Source organism: Xylocopa sonorina, chromosome 8, assembly GCF_050948175.1.
Source record: "Xylocopa sonorina isolate GNS202 chromosome 8, iyXylSono1_principal, whole genome shotgun sequence".
Taxonomy (NCBI): domain Eukaryota; kingdom Metazoa; phylum Arthropoda; class Insecta; order Hymenoptera; family Apidae; genus Xylocopa; species Xylocopa sonorina.
The window spans coordinates 9,657,286-9,679,167 of NC_135200.1; the positions used below are offsets into that span (position 1 = coordinate 9,657,286).

Below are 21,882 nucleotides of genomic sequence, written 5' to 3' on the forward strand. Positions count from 1 at the left end.
GACATTATCACCGGGGATTCCGCGTGCCAATAACAACGATAGCTCCTTTAGTTAACAAGAGCTCATTAGCGTGTCGTCATCCCGCCAGTTGTTGACAGATGCGCGAATATAAATAATCCGCTGTACAAATGGCGAGATTATCCTCTCGCGACCACGCGTCCGCGTCGATCGATGCAGCAGCTTTCGCTTCTCTTCTTCAATATTCCACTTACGTAAACGATGTTCTTCGAGCGCTTCTTTCCTTCGTTACATCCTCGCGAGTGACGTCGAAAAGGTTGCGCGAGGCTAATTAAGATGACACGTTCACGCTTCACCGTCGCGATAATGCTATCGCCGATTTTAATTAGAAAACGCAACGATGGTTTTTCCTCGGAGCAGGGGAACAACTGCCGCCAAAGGCAGTAGAAGACTTAGCGATGAAATTCTTTCTATGAATCACGATGGTTTACAGGCGTGATAACGGTATCGTACGTTTACTAAAAGTAGTATTGCTCCGCGTTGGACGGATGACAATTATTGCAACAGCATCGACAATATTGCACGAACGACACTTACTCATTTCTCGTAATCGTTCGACGTTATTATATTCTTATCGTGCTCGTATCATTAACACAACGTTAACTAAACAATTACACTGGATAAAGGACGACGTTGTGCAATTTTACTTGGTCGAAGAAACAGGAAGAGATCGTTTTAAATGCACAAATCGTGGATTATGAGCCAAATTATCGTCAAATAAAAGTAGTATCGATGACTGATCGAAGGTGGTACGCGGAGGAACGAACGAACAGCGGAAACGCGCGTTCTCCAGCTCGAAGAGGCTTCCGCGGACGCGTCGAGGACCTTGAACGTGTCCTTGAAACGCGCCAGCGTAGAAGCTGGCAATATACCCGAGACAAGTTTCGCGGTCGAGCTCTATTTCGGTTCCGCGGAGATATCGGTGACATCCACGCTTCTCGTTGGCAGCGATTCCCGAAAATCCGGCTGAAATTCGAGGGCTGATCTCACTGTTCGTCACTCAATGAACGGCCCTCGCGCAACAATGTTCAAAAGGCGACTGAACAACGTTACGCAATTAAGTAAATTGTTCGCGGGCTCGCGAAACACTTGGCGCTTGTCGTTAATATGATTTAAGCGGCATGAAGAATCGCGTTCTGCGATTTATTAGGATACCACATCTGTCGCGGATGCTGTGTTGAGTCAAACCGATTCTCGACTCTTTGAAGACGAGGAACTGAATAAATTGGATAATCGAAAGTATTAAAAATCTGATACGGAAGAAGGTTGATTTAGATGAAGAATATCTTCGAAGAAAACGAGGAAACTTGGAATGAAAAATAGTTAAATTATGCTAGAATCATCAATGAAATTCCTGTAAATTTATTAGACATCGTCCTCGTCGATTCACTGCGCAAGGACACCCTTAACGCCACCCTTATCGCCAACATCGTTACTATCCATCCATTTCCATGCGAACAAAAATCCCATAAATCTTTCTTGGCTCATAAATCGTAACTCGAACGCAAGAGAAAACGTACGTCTACTTGTTCGCATCGATCGTTGCCGAGGGTGATGAATTATCGCAAAAGACGATCGATCGCAACGAAGAAGGTCGACGCGTTACGTAAAACGGAACGTGTGCGCAATCGCGAAATTAAAAGCCACGGCAATATCTTAATTAAAAGCATCGTGGGCGATGGTGTTCGGTTCTAGAGCAATCTGTCGATTGATCGGGCTGTAATTACGCTCGCTCGCGGTTCTTCATGCGGGACAGTGAACGGATCGGTTCACGGCACTTATCGTCCCCCTTCAAGCCGAGGAGACGATTATGATTGTCGTTCGATGCCTCGAGAGCTCTCTAGGAACTCTCTAAGCTTCCATGCTTTTCTTTGACTTAATATTTTTAATTTGACAAAGCATAGTTCAAAGTCTTAGAAGAATACTGCTCTCTTTAGAGCGTTCTAATCATTTTACTCTATATGTAACTTTTGCTTTCTTTCATTGGACTTGGAGAAAAAAATGAAAGACATCTCAGTAATGAACATGAGAATAGAAGATCGTTCGAAATAATTTTGAAGTAAAATTGTTGAGTGTCACTTGATATGCACTTAACAAATATTAACGTTAGCGTGTAATGAAGAGTATTCAGACCATTCGATGGAATTGAATGTGTCACAGAAACAGTTCAGCTCTTGAAAAGAGTCATCGACGCTCAAAGTAGCACTACTTGAAACCTACATCTTACCGAATCGTATTTCAAAATGGTACACTTAACGACCGACAATGTTCACCGAACGTTATACAAATCGAGCTTCACAGTCCTCCGTTGATCAAAGGTTGCGTCAGGTCGAGCCAAACTTCCATTTCCGTACGAAACTAGGTAAAACAACTAAAGGAACGATCGATTCTCACCAAGAGCCCTCTGCTTTGCGTCAAAGCGTCATAGAACACAGTCGCGCCTCGAATCGAGGCAGAAAAATCGTACCATTTTCGAGGATCTGTCTCGAAGACCCTCGTTCGGCATTATTCGTCGTCGTTCAACGTTGTCCCGACCCCTTAGAACGGGGAACAGGCCCCGTGTCAACCTCGACAACTGCTGACCCATCGGCACACGCGAACCGACGACCATCAACGCCGGGAGCAAACTGCCTTGCCCTCAGCGAAACGCCGATCGATCGTCGGAGCTTCCAGTTTTACCGTATCCACCCCCATGAGTCAGGGGCTGTTTCATCCCCGGGAAGACATCTCTCCAAGTCCTCGTGCGTCGCGAGTATATTCGCCTTTAAACGTTTCAACGCGCCTTGCCATTTTTCATTTAAAATGTCCATCTCTCAACATTGCAAGATGAGTTGCCTTCTTTTATTACATCTAGTCTTTTGCGTGCAATACTGTGTATTTTGTGATGTTGCATAATCGCACGATTTTGTGTACTTTAAATGATTGTATTGATCAATGTAAGGAATGTTCTACTTTTGTAATGATATCATTTCTTTGCATTATATTTTGATAAGTTTCGTGTACTAAGAAATTGCAGGATATTTCATTTCGTTACATTGCAGAGACTTGTCTATCGAAAATGTTTAGTTTTGGATAATCGAGGGACGAGAGGGGGAAGCACGCGAAAACACGTGCGACCAGTGATTCATCGAGAGCAGCAATTTTTGGCAGCAACCACCGACCGATCGGCGAGCAGACTTTCCCGGATCGAACCTTCGAAGCAATCGGGTTTCGAGAACTTGCGTAACCGAAACTTCTGGGCAAGCAAGAGCTTCCGAGAAACACTTTGAAACCACCCAAGAAAAGAATTTATCGCGTTCCAAATTGAGATGTATATCCAGAGGAGACGCGATTAACAACAGGGAGAATCGATCCAGGAACAGACTACTCGTGATAGGGCGGATTTGTGATAGAGCAAAGATTCCCGTGCGGGTCAAGGTTCGAGGGAGACACACGCGATTCCAACGGGTCACAGAGAGCAGGGAAAATCCGTTGCCCCTTGGCGCTGCGTCAGAAACAAAGGGTAGACACGCGAACGTTCCATTAAACGGTACCACAGGCTTTCGCGTGCGATAAACTCGAGGGCTGGCTGTTTCACCGCTGCTAACGTTTCGTGACGACTGTTTAATTTAACCTACCAACGGTACCTGGTGATCGCGTCTCGCTTCTTCGTTCAGAAATTAATACAATTAAAAGTCGCTTAATTCTCGAACAGGTTCAGAGAGAATTTTTTTAATTTCAACGTCGGATATCTGAGCGAATTAAAAATCTTCGAGAACGAGAAGAATAGTGTTACGTTACGCAAACTCTGAAGAGTTGCAGTTCGAATATGTTAGAAGACTGCGAGAAAAGGGGCGAAGAGGACGCGCGAGGGAAGGCCAAATAATAATCGACAACGCGACAGAAGAGGGACGCGGAGCAACATTGCGCGCGTCAGTAGCAGTCGTTGGCAGCGTGTCAAAAATTCCGTAGGTGACTCAAAAGCTACGTAGCCCGGTGAAAAACGGTTAAATTTAGCGCGCGGACGGCCGCGTAAGTAGGCGGGTTATATACTCGGTGGAAACGGTCGGCGTTGTTCGCGTAATCGACAACGGGCATCTGTGATCACGGCCCTCGCGGGTTCGACGATTTCCACCGGGCAAATAACCCAATTACGCGAATCTAAATACGCGTCGCGCACAAAACTAACTGCGAGAACGACTGACTTTTGTTTCTCGCGAGAGACATGAGATGTACATTATTGTTTTTTTTTTTATTTTTAATTGCGTAAGTGTCTCTCCTCTAAGTGGATTCCCTTATTGGGTCAACGATTGTCGACCATTTCTATTTGTTTCGCTTGATAATGTACAGATAACGTCTTGATAAAATGATATCGTTGACCAATTGACGCAATTCTGAATGACCAGTCTACTGTTGAATGAAATATAAATTCCAATACTTCATATCTGATCGAACCACACCATCACTAATAGAAACCCAATAATCTCTAAACCCTATCGAACAGAATTTGGTAGAATCATGAACGTTGGAAGACACTCTGTCGATGTAACATCCTGTAAACCACGACTGAAGGATCGTTTACTCTTCCATCTACAATACAATCGCCCTGATTTACGTTTTCATTGCTAGCAACTTGCTTGGCGAAATGCGAAAACGGAACAGAAACGGGCGAGCGCTTCCGCGAAGCTCATAGACGCTCGTCGGACTGTTTATCGGAGGATCGGGTGAGAATAGTACGGGTTCGAACGCGAGAGATCATCGGGAAGAGAAGCGATCGTGTCAACGACCCAAGGAAGAGGCGAGCTGCCCTGCAAACGCGGCCAGTTCCGTGCCAAACTATTCTACGCGAGTCGAGTTTAGGCCGCACCCAGAGCAACGCCTTCCTGTCGATCTTTTTGTCGCCAGTACCAGCCGATGCTCGTTCTCGTCGAACGTATCTCTGCTCTTCGACCTCTAAGGACAATCTACAATCTCTTTTTTTAACATCCGCACTTGCAGAAAAATCGCATGGATAGTTGGAAAGAGAATTAAGAAGTTTGCTCTTAAGATTCGAATACCAGATTTCAGTGGAGCATAATCAAGCAAAAAGGAACCTCTATATACTCTACGCTGTGTAAAAGTATAGAAAGTATAGCCTGTTGTTACGATTCGACAATCTTCGCGGAGATTTACGAGATTCTAAGGCGCGTGATTTTTATGAGGACTTAAAAAAAGCGTCAGAGAAGAGTTTAATGTGCACTCACCCTCGCTGCAGCGACGCTTTTCTCCGCAGAGACGCCATCGAGTTCGACTCGCGCCCTTGCCGCGGTCGCGGCGCTCTGCTCCTTGTACGAGACGTCTCCAGCTTGCAAAGCTCGCATCTCGGCGCTGTTCGCGGTCGCCTTTTCAGCGCTGAAGCCGTCCGTGACCACCTGAAGTTTGAACAGACGAGTGTCGATGTTGCAGCAAGTCGTTGCAAACGCGAGTAAAGATATCCAATGATCAATTAACCGATCGATTAACGCGTTTCAGTGTTCACCATTCGCAGAAACGTCGGTTCGATGCGACGGGGGGTGGATGCAAGCACTGACCTTGCCGTGACGGAAGTATAGTTAAAGATAGAATTGAAGCGGAAAGAGATCAGCTGTCGAGGGAGCAGGGCGTGACTTTCGATGTAAAAATAACTAGCACGAGCGTGTTTCTTCGCGCGATACACGCTTGATACAAAGTCCAAGTTCAAGTGAGCGATACGCGCAAAAAAAATCTTCTCTTTTCCGAATCGTACTGGAAATCTCCGAGGGATCCGCGCGAATTGTACAAATTGACGATAAAGATGCCCCGAGGATGTCAGGAGAACACGAGGTGCCGTCGTCAGCGAATACGTCGTTGGACAGCTTGGCTAGAGGAGTCACCTCGAGATAGATTCGAAGTCCTTGACCTAGACTACCTAGAGGAAACCACACCTCCGGCCAAACGTTGCGCAGCTTCGTGTCGCTAAACGCTCGCGAACTCTACGCGATCCATCGATCGTTTCACGCGCCATTTCGAACAGAACGCTATTCGTACCCGAGCTGATCTCTCTCGCTGAGAAATGATCGCAATTAAATCGACGAGATCGAATAATTTCCAAGCAGAAACGTTCATCCCCTTTACCTTGGTCTTGGACGCACTGGTCATCGTCTTCTCCTCGAATTTCATCGTCTCCTGTCCAGCAGGTAAATTCGTCATGTTCGATATATTCGACATGTTCGACATATTCGACATACTGATCGGAGAGCTCATGTTGTGAAGATTGTTCAACGAGTTCAGGGAACTCAATTGCGCTGATGGTCCTCCTGGCAGTGTGACAGTCCCTGTCGCCGGTGGCGGCGTATCCGGATCCGGATACGTCACCAATGGCTCCGTCAGGTCGCCCTCTTCCGTTCCATTTCCGTCCCTACGAAAAATGCAAGTTCGATCGTGTTTAAATACCAGTGTCGAGTGCTCGACACGCGTTCAACTCTTTCATACTGCAGTTCGAATGAATTTCACCAAGAACGAAACTTTTATTCTCAATGAAAATATGGAAAAATACAAATTTCTCAGTAATTCTGGTTAAAATTTTTTTACACTTTGTTATAGTACCTGAAATGTATGTTATACTGTTTAAATAGTAGTATCGAGCGATGTTTATTCACTTGGTACCGTTTTCTCGACAGTTTCAACGCGTAACGCTCATTCAGATAGAGCCCAAGGGTTTAAGCGGCTCGCGAGGAACGCCTTGGGATTGGAGAGGAGAATTGAAAATAATCGGGGTGCACGCGGCTAAAACGGGGATTCGTCGTTTATAAATAACGCGGTGGATGTGACTTCGTTGATTATAAGGGGACTTTAATTCCTACCGTAGATACTTTAGACGAGCATCGAAAAAGCGTGCAATCTTTAATGGTGGCAAAGTGGTATGTTTTGTGATCGTTGATCAATGTTTGCTAAGAAAATTTCGAACTCTTTTCCGTACGAATACCGCTTCTTTACATTCTTATTCCATATTAAATATTTATACAATGATAATTTGAACAACACAGAAGACACTCTTGAAGATATAATAAAAATTCTTAATAGAAACATTCCACTTGACACTGAATGAATTTTCAATTTACCAAACGAAAATAATGAAAACGTAAGAGAGAAACTGACAAGAGGTATCGAGAAATACGATTGCACCATAACAATGTTCAACGATACACGATGAATTCTCACAGAAAAACGTTCACAATATCCACGAGAATGAAGAGCACCTACCTGTCCACAAGGTTTTCCATGCTGCTGCGTAGTCGTTGGGAGAAATTGGTCGAAATGTTGTTCTTCATCTCGGATATGCCGCGTTGAAGTTCTCTGAGGTCGCTCTTCATGGAGCTCGCTTTCATCTCACTCGACGAGGTCGAGAGAATCCTCGCAGAGGACTTGGCCACCCTGCTCGAGCTGCTGCTGCTGCTCTGGCTCTGGTTCGTCGTCAGCATCTGCCGAGTCAAAAGCCGTTTACGTTCTATTTAAAATCCACGTGAGATGAGTCACTCTCGCCTATGCGCCCCTCCGTCACTCTCGTTCGCGCGCGGTCCACGCTCTCAACGCGAGCTACGCTCGTTTCTGTTTTTTCCGCGAACCGTTCGCATAGCCAGTTTTCCCCCGATTTTCGTCACCAGCGTCGAATCGAATCGCGACGCCACTCTTTTTCCCTGTATCTGCCGATAGTACCGCGAAACCTTCGATTTCTCGATAGCCGCGAGGATTGAAGGGGTTGACGATGGACGATGCTTTCGTTCCACGTTGGACAGCGAAATTAAATAAATAATTTTGCAATCTTCTTTGTCATGTATTAGTGATGGTATACATGCGAATATTCGCTGAGAAATGTGGAAAGGAAGAAACGAGGAAAATAATTATTATAATTTGATAATTCGATTTTCAGGTTCCTTCGAGTATGAATAAAACATTGTGAAAGAAGAGAAGAACATCGAGCATTAATTAAAATTATAATAATACTAAATATTATTCGTTTTAGTTATCTGCAGATCGAAGTAACTGTACAACGCGAATAGCAACGCGGAACGCAATTACCGTACGCCATAAATTCGAAACGAGTTATTTATCCCCTAAACGCGATCGAACGAGGAATAATTCATGTTCGACGGCAACGACCGACTCGTTTACTTCAAACAAACGTTTCGAATTTATCCTCGAAACGGGCTGCGAAGACTCCGCCACGCGACCAGTTCCATCGGATCGTCGAAACGCGTGGAATGCGAAAAGAATGCGACACGCGAAATGAAAAGGAAACAGGAGAGTAATTGAACCGCGACGAGTCGCAAAGGTTCAGTTTACGTCCGTTCGAAAGTGAATTGGTTGCCAGGAACGCGTTCAGAACGCGAGACAGTGACGAGCGGACGACAGTGCATCCGCGATGTCCACCAAAGCCAAGGGACAGAAAAATGGCAAGATTTCCGTGAAAATACGCAAGGAAATTGTGTCTAGTCATCGTCTGGTGGCTTCGTCCAATTCGTTTCTGCTTTAAAGGATTCGCACAGCGCCGGTCTGGTAAATGTCCAAACAAGTGCCGGCGAACGATGCCAAACGACGTTAAAACCACGAAAACCAGAGGCAACGTTCTCCAAGAGAAACGTCGATAATATCGAGCGAAGGCAGCCTCGAGAGAAGACGACCTTGAACCTTCCAAACCTGGAAGTTGGTGTCTGGAGAAAAAAATTCACGTGAGCGACAATTTCGCGTGGTACTCGCGGTTTATCTTCGTGGTCACAGCTTTGGAAGATCAGAGATGAGGAGGATCAAAGATTTTTTCGATTTCTTGGAATTCTGACAGAGCGGATGGTATAATGGTGGAGATGCTTAAGGCCTCAGGAATTGGGTTTATAGCGCAAGAACTAGAGACGAGAGGAGGGTCGAACGAAATTCCTGAATCAAATTTCGAAGTCTAATCTAATTTCGAGATTCTAGAAAACGAAGCCACTCGTCTTCCAGTCACGGCTGGAAATTTAGTCCCGGTTGCTTCATCCGCGAACTTAATCATCTTCCTCGTTCGATCGCTCACCGCTGATCGTGTTCACCTTCGAGAAACGTCACGCGAAATTTTGAAATAGTTACCCAAATGCAGCCTAATTTTGGCGATTACATCATAATCATCAGTTTTATATATACAAGTCATCGACTGAAATAGTTCACCAAATCATAGAGACCCGAAAGCCTGATAAGTCACTGCATCCCCGTCAATTTGTTACGAAACAGAAAATAAATTCTAGCTCGTTGCTATTTTTACAGCAGCCACGATTAAAAACAAGAAATATTCGTTTAAATTAATATCGCCTCGAATGAGTGTACACGATCGACTGAAATCGAGAGGCAACAGCTGAGCGGCTTGAAAATCCATTTCGAACGAAATAAGACTGTGTCGATGATAACGATATCAGTGGGAGGCAACGAAACAGGCGTTGTCTGTACCATTGCATAACAGATTGGCTTCGACCGGATAGATCTCGCGTTTCGAGATCCTCGAATGAAAATTCAAGCCTCTTCTTCGCTTCGACTTCCCATGATCGTCCCTTTAAATCGCCGCCAGCAAGGATCACGGTCGCGTGCTTTGAGGAGGATTAGCAAGCGACATTCGGCGAGGGTTCAACGTTTTCCACGTGTACCAACCAGTGCCAAGAGAACGTTTTGTTTATTGCCACCGGTGTAGATAATAAGTATAGATTATTCTATTTCGGTGCAATTGTGGTTGGAACGAGGCGTGGGTAAAAATATAGAGTTGGAGAACGGGAGTGCGGATAATTTGGTTCCGCGGGCGAGCACGGCGTGCATCAGCTGTAACGGGGTATGAAATTTCGAGGGGGATGCTTTGCCGGTTATTTCCGTCACGTGGTCCTCTCTCTGGAACCCCGTTGGCTTTTTATAGACGAACGTGAACTCTAGATTGGACGGCTATCAAATAAGTAAGGAAATCACGAGATTTCGAACCGCTGACGTAAGAGCAGCGTTCACGCGTACTTCGACAGTCGAGAAATCGCGAACCTGAAACGATGTGGATGTTCAGATGCAAGCGTCTTTCTAATTGCCGCGAGTGTAGAGTTGCTCTTGGCAAAATTCACCGGTCCACCGCCGGTGTTGAAATAGAAAAATGAATATAACCGCCAATTTATTTTCTACACGCTATTTTCTAATTTTAACCGTCCGTTTAAATATAACTCGATGAGTTGATAATTTTCAACCGTGAAACTCTTTCAAAGCTGACGCGACGCGACTTTCTCGAGGTACGCGATAAAGGAATCGCTCCAACGTTTATCAACATCTGGATCGTCGTGTATCTAAATCCTCGCGACAGCGATCGAGGCTAATTTTACAATAACCAATAAAGAGAGTTATCAGAATCCCAGGAAAATGAAACACTCTCTCGATCATCCCTAAAAGCGATTGCATCCAAGATCACGATTCGTCGAGGATGATTTCTCGGAATCCTCCACTTGAGAGCAGACGTATTTCGTGTCGCTGTTACGTAACGAAGGTAACTGTGAAAAATGACGGTGTCGACTTAATTTTGGAAATTCACTCAGGTTGCGATTCCGAGTTTCCTTGTTAAAAAAACGTTACGAGGAACCTCGCGGCGCTCTAGTCGTGGATTAAACGTCACTTTCACCCAGGATCTTTAAATAGAAGGTTCGATCGCACGGGTCCCTGATTAAGTTGTTCCTCGAAGGATGAGGTTGGAGGGATCGAGCTTCCGAATTTTGTAGACACTTGCCAGAGATGCGTGGACGACGCGCGTTTAATTCCTCTCCAAGCACGGTTGCAGTTCAGATCGAGCATTTAACAAACGAATGCAATCCAGCAGCTTCTCGTGTAAGTTAAATTCGTTCATTTCGATGGTACACTTTAAATTAATTTTCGCTTCAGCATCTCTCACTGTTTTTACTAGATTGCTATCTAACTATATTCGTTTATTTCGCACGCGTGATTGTGACTTATGTGTTAAAAGGGAAATTGATTATTTTACAAAGTTCACCTGCGACGACGAGGTCACCTGCGGATGGTGACCAACGTGGCTCCTGCCGGACACCATGTTGTTCTTCTTCTGGAAGTTTTCCATGACAGAGTGCATGTCACCGTTTTCCCCTCCCTCCACCGGGAACTCCGACATCTGCAACAACAAACGACGAGATCCTTATTAAAACTGCGATCGTCGTCTGCTAAAGCCATCTACAAAATAATTCCTACAAGGTTTCACGAGGAACAAGATCGCGACTGCGAGTGTAACTGGAAAGTAACCATCCTTGAAATTTAAGTAACCGTCCGACAAATGTCGCGAGAGATCCTCGGATCCAACGAGATCTTTAAATCGTACGGCACTGTGATTTGTCGGTCGCTAGCTACCATTTCGTCGTACGGTAAAATGCGAGTGCGAACGATCGGACTGCGAAACCCGTTGCCAGCCTGAAATCAGGCGAACACGCGAACCGCTACCACCCACGTGCTCCATAATAATTGCACCGTGAGTCGACCTACCAGCTGATTCCGGATCTTGGAAATCCGCTTAAAAGCGGTCGACCTTTTTCTCCCAAGATAAGTATTACAGAAATATGTATTTCTTTTTAATATATCAATGTGAGTGCAGCATCATCCAGGATCAGTAAACAAGACTGTGCAACCTTGCGTTTCCTCGAGGAAAAAGCTTCGATGGTCATTGCAAGGAGAAAGCTAGGAAAAAAGGAAAAAAAATAGGAAAATAATTAGACGTACGTATATGCAACCTTGCATTTCCTTGGGGAGAAAGCTTTGGTGGTTCTTGAAACGAGAAAGGTAAGAAAAAAGTAAAAAAAAAATAGGAAAATAATTGGTGATAACGAGAATCTTCGCAAAGCTCTCGATTACGCGTACGGCTCGCACAGCACACTTGGACGGTTCTCGGAAAAAGATACGTGAGATATGCGGGTCTCGCAACACGTCTGTTACGTAAATGGAACCTTGTGGTCAACGGAACCGATGGAAACACGTTCACGTACCGCCTGGCGCTCGCGTGTCAACACACGAGCGTACCGAGTGATCGCTTAAAAAACTGTTATGGTAATGTAAACACTCTGTGGTACTCGCATCTGGAGGAGTCGCGCACCGAAAAACGTGCGCGTTAACCGCGGCCGTGGCATGTAAACGAGGTGCGCGCCGCCGTCTGCGAATTCAATGAAAACACGGCATTTAAAAGAGACACCAGTGGCGCGCTAACGGCTGAAATACCAACCATTTGACAGTTCGCCGAGCGCACGCACGTTTCCTCTCCCAATCAGCTCCTCTTTATCTCCTCTGTTCCGTTTTCATCGTGACCTTATCGTATCGAGAACGGTGCGCGAACGATGCGCACTCGCAGCATTTCGAAATCCCGTCGTGACTCCCGTGTCTCGAGAGATGCTCTCCACCTTAACACGGTACGACGGACCCGCGATTTCACGTGTCATCGTTGGTCGCCGTTTTTTGCCGCACTCGTTGCTGCAGCACCGCCATTTCGACCTTTCGAACGATGATTTCCTTCCTTACTCAGCTGGTCTCACTTTGGTCTCGAGAGTCGTTGGAGGTGAATCGAATAGCGATCTCGACGGATAACAGTCGCGATTAACGTATCGCGGATAATTAGCAAGGATAACACCTCGACCAGTTGGTGCAACGGACACATGCGGAACCGGGCAATCTATCGCGACAAGCGTCGCGTGACGGTTCGAGTCGGACTGAGCGGCCCTGACGCGCGGATGGTGCGGGAGCCGCGATCGCAGCGCCACCCACCCCGCCGTGGCGACCCCGCCAACTCGCCAATTCCGCATAGCGCGCAGCACGTGAGAAAAGCCTCGAATTAAGAACGAAAACCAGATCGTAACGTCGAGATTCTGGGAGAAGGCTACCGAGCAAACGCGACCAGCCAACGAAACTATCTCTCGCGAGGTGAGAAATAACCGATAATTGTTTCAGGTGCTCGTTTGTCGTCCCCTTTCGCGAAGACAGAACGCTCTATGGACGTCGTCCTTCGACGCGCAGAGTCTTTTTTAATAAACGCAGACGTAGGCTTGTTTGTAAGCCGGTTTCACGGTAAGCGAGATCTTCTGTTCGAATTCTTCGATGGTATGGAAAGTATTCGAGGCAGTCGAATGTATACTTTTGGTTTAAAAAAGATTTGCAGCTTTGCGCGTGGAAATGTTTTTGAGATAGGCTAGCTTTTCACGCGGACCAGAGGGCGCTATTTTATGAATGGAGCGCGGAATGAAACGGACAACAGTGGACACGGCAATCTTATCTCGTTGGTCGTGTCCATTCTTGTTTTTTTAGCGAGGATAAAAGATCGTGCATAATGTCGGGACCGAGAGAAGTTCTTAGTCACGCTAGATTGGTAGAAGACAAAAAGTATCGTATTATTCTGAGAACCGAGTTATCGTTGTCCCAGTTTACACTCGTCCCTGTTCGAGATAGGACGAAGTTGAGGGCAATGTCTGTTGCGTCCGTAAGATCTGTTAAATTTTACCAAAACGTCAATCGATTGTTTAGCTCGACTTCTTCGAACCCCAATGTTTAATTAAAACTCAAGCTACGAACGGTTATCGACAATGAAATCCAATTTTTCAATTTGTATCCTTATCTTTATCGACTGCAAACGTGTTCCTCGCAGAGCAAAAATATGTGGACCATCTCGTAAATAAAATTCTATCACGCTTGCGTATGGAAGTTTAGGTTATTTAGTAAATACCTTTTGAAGCGTAGCTTCGTATATTCACTACCGATTATTTTCAGTCTGTCTATGAAACAAACGAGTGCCTAAAGGCGTCTCGAGACAGCCCTTGACTGATTTACGCTCAAAAGGAATGCTAGTCGCCTCTTATCTACCGCTCTGTGGCTAGAAGTAAAGCACGTTTCGGAATTCAGGTCAGGATTTTCGGGTATCGCGGTATCGAACGTGCTGCCGGATGAAGCTGGGAAGCGACGCCTGTCAACGTTTCACCGCAAGGGTCGCAACATATGGCAGATAACTATTTCAAGATTTAAACTTGCTCGAGGAAGCTGGAGGTGGTTGAACTCTTTCGAAGCTCGAGACTGTTGAGATTAAACACAGAAGAAGTGCAAGAGTGTAAGTCTCCATATCGTTAAAATCGAAGCTTCGAACTGTTCTCGTTGACCGATATTACCGTTGCCAACCCAAAACCCGGTCCCGTAAGCGATCTTCGATCCAGGCTGTAAGAACCGTGCAACGATAAGCGACGAGAGCGAGAAGAGCGCGAGCGAGAGCATCAGAAAAAAAGCAAGCAGCTGGCCAACGGAAAAGAGGGACACAAAGGCTGGAATGCGGTCTAACGAGGTGAACGTAAAGAAAACTCCAGCACGCGGGACGTCGAGCGTCGTGGTGAATTTTGGCGAGAGTGTACCGGGTGTCCTCGACACGTCGTAACCAACGTTGGAAAATCAACTGGAACTAAATCGACCAGGGAGCGAGAAGAGTGGTGGAGAGGCGAACGAAGATAAACAAGAAGGGAAGAAGCATGGTGGAGAGCGGACGATAAAGAAAGGGGGGACGTTCGAAAGAGAGCAATAGATATGGTAGGTGCGGCAGGGGCCGCCTTGATAGGTCAGCGACCAAATAATATCCACGCTTTCTTTCCAGCCTGTTCGTTAGCCAGAGCAGGAGCGCCTCGCATTGGCGCCACTTGATTTATGGTACCATAAACGGCGCCGTAAACGCTGTTGTTACGGTTCGTTCGATGCCCACGATCGACTCGACTGATCCTCCGTTTTCTCTCGCGATTAGATTTCCTTCCCGCGATCCGGACAGGTCGTATCGTTCGTCGACATCGATGCTCCTTTGGCATCGTTTCGTGATCGCGAATGTACACGTGTACGTATGGTTTTTTTTTCTAGATAAGCACGGGGAGGGACAGATAGCGGAGGCGGGTTGTTTGGATCGGTAATCGTCGCTGCGTTCGACTCGATCGGGTTCTCGAGTGTTAGAACAGGTGACGGGATGGTCTCGCCGAGGTGCTGGAGTTAACGATGTTTTGGTTTGCTCAGGTAACGGACCGTGAGTGTTCTGGAGTACAACTGTCTACTATAATAGATGGTTATCTGAAATTCTATTTACCACCAATGATTAATAAGTAAACAGACGTTTTCCTTGTTTTAATATTTGATAATTTCGTTTCCAGAGAGCCAAGTTTTTATTCTTAATCGAAGACCACAATTACAATACTCGATGAAGACTCGAATTACAACCTGAACGAGTAGAACGTTCACATAGAGACACATCGAATAATTCGAAGTCTACTAAACGATTAAGGGTGTCCTCGTTGGTTTCTGAGGTGGAACGGAGCCCGAAGGTTACTGGCTGGATATAACGGGGACAATTTCCCGCCGCTTCCGTGTGTCTTCGAGCAGGCAAGAGGCTCTATCGCCTCGAGAGCATCGGTAGACAGCTGTAGGCGGTGTTGGCGCTGGCCAGACACAAAGAGCCGATTCGGAGACGTCTCCACCGCGACAGTGTCGTTGTATCTGGCGAACCCGTGCGTACACGGCCAGCGTGAGCTCGTGTTCATAATCCTTGACGAAGACGCCAAGCGTTAAAGCCGGATTTCGAACGATACAAAGACCCGATCCCGAGCCTCCTCCCACTAAGGTTCTCCTCTTCGTCGTGCTCTCGCCTATTTATACCAACTCTTCTTTAACTGTTTACGCTTCCTATACAGCGAGAGCAACAACTGCTTTTGCTGTAGCTAACTGAATTTTGATCCTTAAATTAATTTTAACGAGCGACTAGATGTATGATACCGTTTTGAAAGGGATTGTTTTTAGGTAGGTTAAATAGGGATCGGTGAAATTGATGCGTTGAATTTGGTACTCGAATCGAGAGGAACCGGTTAGGTGGATCCGTTCGACTCTTTTATGGCACACTCGCGGAGTTTCTTTGTTCTTTTGCGTTCTATTCTTAGTCCGCTTTATATCGCACGCTCTTCCTTTCTCCTTTCATATTTACTTAATTACGCAGGGGATTCCGGGGCTTATTAATTTCAGACTCAAAGGACTCTCGACGTCTTTGACGATTCCCTCTGGTCACGATTTAGTGGCCTCGATCGCGAGATCTATTTTCGACGCGTTTCCTCCGAACGAATCGACACACACACGGTACATAATAACTGATGTTAACGAAAGGACGTCAATTTTCAACCAGACTACGAAAAATAAAATAAACTTCAATGATCTATCGATATTTATCCGAACTCGAGCTGTATGTATTCGACAACTGGTACATAATTCGTAAGTAAATCTCTGGACTCGATTTTTGGCAATTTTTTCTTTTAACACGATCAATTGGTTTCGCGTTTCACGATATTCACCAGCGTCGAAGTGTCGCGAATTTTCCATTTGGAGTCGTAGGATAAATCGAAGGGACACGTAGCACTTGGGAGGCGAACGTTCTCGAATTTCGCCGATCCCGTCCGCGATCGGGCATGGGGAAGGTGTGCAAGCCGCGTCGCGACGCGCCGCCGCTCGTTCAAACAAAGGAGTCTTCTGTGAGTTCCGAAGGAAACACGTTCCTCCGGTTCTACGCGCATAAAGGAGCCCTCACTCGCCTAGCCGAGAGCCAGGAATTCCACACGGCGAGTCGTCGTGGCATTGAGACACGGCGAGAGATAACGGAAAATAAAATAAAAGTAAAACCATTTCCCGCCAACGAACAGGCTTCGTCGATTCGCGCGATAACGGACCGTGCGATTGTTGTTTAAACCGCGGTAATTAACGGGAATTTGTCCACCTACGAATCGACGAAAGGAAGAGTTTGATTTTTCATTCTGGAGTGATCGATTGGGATCAATTCTTTTGAGAAATAGCAGCGTCGAGGACGATATTAAGTTCGACATTGACTTCACTGCGAGAGACCATGGCTAATTTAATATTGTTTAAAGAAATTATTTAAATTTATGTCGTGTAAGTTCGAATCGATATAGAGTAGTGAAGAAATATAATTTAAGAACAAATATCAACCAGTCTCGCTGTTCATGGTCAAAACTATATTCGTTTCAACGATAACGATACCGAGAATCAATTCGAAGAGAAACAGAGTAATCCACGCTGGCTAATCTCGCTCGATGCCTGGATAAACGGTTATCGACGGTGATATCGAGTCGAAATTGTGCAGGGTTCCAAAAATTTCTGGCTCCGATTAATTAATCGCGCGACGAACGTTTATTAGTAAACACCATCTAATCTTAATCCAGAAATACGCTTAATAAAAGTCGCTCGAGTCGAATAAATAAGTTATATTCGCAGATATGTGTGCATGTCTTTTTAAATAAAACAGAAAGACATCTTTTCCTCGTTAATGGCCGAGTAATCGAATTGAATGCGATTTAATGACGATTCCAGGAACAAAAGCCGGAGATACCCTCGATCCTGAGGAGCACGACGAAACCTGCGGAGGACCGGTTTACGAAACTTTCACGCGGACCTAAAACGTTGGAACAGTTCTTCGGGGACAATGAATCTAGAATGGGTCAGAGGTAAAAGAAAAAAAGGAGCTCGTAACATTTGCCGCGATGAAAGTAACAAATTGCTGCTCCTTGATGAGAAATAAATCGTCGCTGACGACTTCTGTCGGACCATCAATTACTTTTAAGCAGAAGGAAAGCAGGACGAGCGATTCGTTCAGTGTTTGATCTCATTGTTTAATTTTCAAGCTCGCTTTTAGACAAGGATTATTTATTCAGAAGAGTGTAAAGATTTCAACGTGGAAAATCTCATATAATCCAAGTAAATTAATTGAATTGAGTCGAATTGAAAAAATTCCTACGATTGGTTCTCCGAAATTCCACGCGCCTCGCATAAATCAATATTAAGTGTAATCAAGATTTACATTCCACGCTAATGTGCTATAAAACATTTATCATTCATCGTTCGCTGCGCGGAATCAATAAAAATCAGTAATCGCAACAATCAACGTCTATTTCGGTCTGATTACGATAATAAAAAAGGATCGAAATGGTCCACGCTTCATTTCATCGTTAGATTATGTAGCAACAGTTTCTAGTAATTAGACGAGCAAAAAGTCAATTGGTTCTATTAAGGCATAGTCGATTGCGTAAAAGGAATGCGAGGAATCCGATGAAAATAGTTTACGATTCCTGCGAATCGAATTATAAAAGATGCGTTTCTTTAACAAAGTAGAATACGAAAAAATCTGCTAATCTAAGAACTCAAGGATCTTCGCCAAATTCAAAAACCAAACTACTTGAAAAACTCAAGAACCGAAATACTCAGCGAATCAAAAATACAAAAAGATTGAAATATTGAAAGGTTCGCAAACCTTGCAATTTAATCGAAGACAAATTCAGGTACGCAAACAAAAAAAGCACAATTTGACATGGTATCTACGCAGTCTTCCACAGAGAACGCGTTTTTTAAATCGCTACTGGTCGCAGGAGCGAAGGACTCGAATCTGTTCGATGAAGACATCGTCGATCGCGCAAAAGAATCGTTCGTTCGACAATTATCGGCGGTTAGCAAGCTTATATCGAGCTTATGGCATCCAGCCAGCGCATTCTCAAGCCTTATGTAAGAGAATACACATTAGCAAAGAGAAACGGGACGATTAAATCTCGTTAGGCGAGGTGCGCGCTGCGAATCGATGTCGCTCGGAACGGTTTGGCAATCGTTTCGCCGCTGTTCCGCGTACGCCTAAATTAATTAGCCTAGCGAATCGCCTGCCCAAGGTTGGAGGACTAATTAAACCGCTATCGACTCGTCGACTTTCCATCGTAAATTCTGTCCATTTGTTTTTCTACGATCGCCACGGAAGCTGTGCGATTCTGAATACGTTTGTCGAGAGTGGATGAGAGAGTAATGAAAAAACGGGTCACTTTTTTAAACGCGAATCGTTCCTCGATGCCTGCGTAATGTACGCGTAATAAATTACACGTGTAATCGTGCTCGAGTTACGGCTGATGAACACAGAAATCGAGATGATTCATTAGACATGAATCTGATAAGGGCGATGATCATTTGATAAGTATTGATTGCGACGAAGAAAAAAGGTGAATCACAATGCCACGATCGCTCGCAGAACAATCAACGGTTGTTGATTCAACAGACGTAGATTACGATGGAAGGATGAACAAACTGTGCGCAAGTACTCTTCGTTCTGTGCTCTACTGTAAACGTACCCACGGTAAATATCCCAATTTGCACGCTCGCGAGTCGTGTTCTTCCTAATCTTCTCATTTCGTACTTGTGGAAACGTATCTATATATTTTCCAATTGTTTTACCTTTATCGTTTTACCTTGACGATTCTTCAACTTCCTAGATCTCTCAGATTAGATACTATATTTAGTATCCAAATCACTCACCATTAAAATCAAAATATTTATGCAAAAATTTGTTCATTTTCAGACGTTAAATTATTAACAAAAACCGTCTAACTTAGACGAGCTTTTAAATTCAATTTCAAGCGAAAAACGATCCAAACTACCCTCCACTTCCTCTTTTCGCAGGCATTTCATCCCAACACCAGTTCCACGATTACCTTCGACCGTTCGCGGTAATTAAGTCCGCCTAATCGACAACGCGCGGTTACGCAACGCACGTTCGTTTTATTCGGGCAATCACGAATTCGAGGAGAGGAGGACACGCACGCGAGCGAACGGTTCCAAGAAACGGCGACACGGTAGCCAAGGAACCGGCGCGAGACGAATCGGTACCGAGAAGCGGTCTGTTAACCCGTTTGCGAGCGCTCCAACGCGCTGATTTGCGTCACCGTGTCGGAATAGTGCCGCGGAATGCGCGCGAAGAAACCGCGCGAAGAAGGTGCCATCGCGAGATCGAATCTGTTCTTGCGCACGTTCCTCCAGAGGATCTGTGTTACACCTTTGCCACTTTCTCATCTGTTAATTAACATACCGCAAATAATTTGTGGACGTTTGGTAAATTTTAGATATATTTATTGTTCGTTTCTTATTGCATTCCCCATAACGATAACGATAATTTTTTTTAACTGCTACAGGTTTTTTAAATTTTTGTCAAATCGAGCTATTTAAGTAATTCGTGTACTTTAAAAAGGGGTCGACGAGGTTAAATCGAATATAACGGTACGCCATAATTCTATGGTAATTTTGCATGTATCTCGATCGATACACGTGGTGTTATTCAATACAGCGTTGAATGCTTGGCTGTTTATTCAGAATATATTAGCGATATCAATGCCATTGTACGCGACGTCGTCTCCTTCGTCTCGCGAGTGCTCTCGAATGTCGCTTCGACGATCGCAGGAATGAATGAACAAAGCGTCGTGGAAGAGAAAGTGGGTGACTGGTGGAAGCGTGAATGTTTCGGTTACGGATGGAATCGAACCGCGTGGCCCCGATGGCCACGGTTACAACCGCCTTGCGGATCGAATTCTTAACGCCCGGAGAAATTTTCTATTATTTCTACATCCGACTGGTCGACTGGTGAAAGCAGATGAGTTACGAGCTTAAACGCACGTAAGAACCGACGCAACCACTTTCGAACCGAGGCTTCGAAAAGGTTTCTGTTTTCATTCTCAATCCAAGCTAGGGATAACAATTATACAAAACGAACAATTAAGGTTCTAGATAAATATAATAATTACTTCATCTCGTTCTAACCATTTACGTGTACCCTTTTCAGAGACCTTTCACCCTTCTATGTGCAGCATTAAAGTCTCCAAAAGCAACAGTGACAACCATCGCTAATTTTCTCATACAATAAAATCGATACAGCGTGCAATTTAACAGCAACATCGAGCACGATCGTCGCATCCAGCTCACAAATCCCACGATCCCCATTTCATTCAGCTTCGTGCGAGAAATCGAGCGAGCCAAGCCCACCTGCTGCCCTCGCCGATCTCGCCGGCTTTTAAACTATTCCGATCACAATCGTCCGCGTGTGTGTGTACGCGCCGCGAACCCAGAAGTCATCGCAACAGTAAACAACGATTAGTCAGCCGACGAACTTAGAAAACCTGACCTCTCCGCTGCAACGGGGCGGCGAGCGCCGCGGCGGCGGCGGCGCTATCTGCGCACACGTGCGATCTCGCGCGCAGACGACGGGGACGGCCGTATGTTAACATTGATCCCCGCAGACAGCGAGGGGGAGAGCTCGATACGGCTTGAATGAAGCGTACGCGCGCGCGCGCGCGTGCACTCCGTCTGTGACATCGCGCGTAGTTTTAGCGCGATGATGTCACGCCGTTGTAACGGCTCGTGACGCGCGGTTGCGCTTTGATTGCCCGATAGATGGTTACACGCGCGAATCTCGTTTGTGACCTAAACGATGACGCATACGCGAGAACGGTGACGTTACGAGCGTGCGCGCAGAGGTTCTCACCGTCCTCTTCTAGTCGCGGTTTGATCCGTTATCGCGATCATTACTGCTCGACGATAAGCTGTTTCTTTAGTTCGAGTCGGTTCTCGCTTGAGTATTCTTGCTTGCTTTCTTTCTGACGTTCGTTTCGTTACGAGTTGGCCATGGTATCGATGGCTGAGGATATTTGAGGAATTCTGGACAGGTGTAGATTTTCGAGATCGTCGTTCGAAGGTTCCAGTTGTTTGGTTGGGATTTATCGTGAGGATTGCGGTGTGTTTGGGCTCAGATAACTTCGTTGTACCATCGCGACCTGTTTGCTTCGGTTATGCGCACGCTTCAAATGAGAGAAACTTTCCTTTTTTGTAATTTTGAAAGAAATTTGAATCGTGGTACCACGGAGTCCAAGACGAACCAGAGTGTGATAACGAAATACGTAAGGGGAATGATATAATCTAACGGAGTCAGATCGTTTCGAGGAACGAACGTGATACATCATCCATGGCGGCAGTGAATGAACGACGCCA

The 21,882-nt window shown here is 45.4% G+C and overlaps 1 protein-coding gene across 6 annotated transcripts in view; it reads right to left on the bottom strand.

Annotated features, from left to right (window-relative positions):
* Nucleotides 1–21,882, bottom strand: part of Sarm (sterile alpha and armadillo motif) — a 107,458-nt gene that overhangs the window by 9,659 nt on the left and 75,917 nt on the right. For all 6 annotated transcript variants that reach the window (XR_013102155.1, XR_013102154.1, XR_013102153.1 and 3 more), the window contains 4 exons: nucleotides 11,027–11,161; nucleotides 7,258–7,475; nucleotides 6,130–6,412; nucleotides 5,241–5,408 (listed from right to left, as the gene is read on the bottom strand). Coding sequence is in view for 1 of the 6 variants with exons in the window: in XM_076899995.1 (XP_076756110.1) it covers nucleotides 5,241–5,408; nucleotides 6,130–6,412; nucleotides 7,258–7,475; nucleotides 11,027–11,161 (804 nt within the window). In the remaining 5 variants the exon portion in view is untranslated. Of the gene's footprint in view, nucleotides 1–5,240; nucleotides 5,409–6,129; nucleotides 6,413–7,257; nucleotides 7,476–11,026; nucleotides 11,162–21,882 lie in introns of those variants that run through there.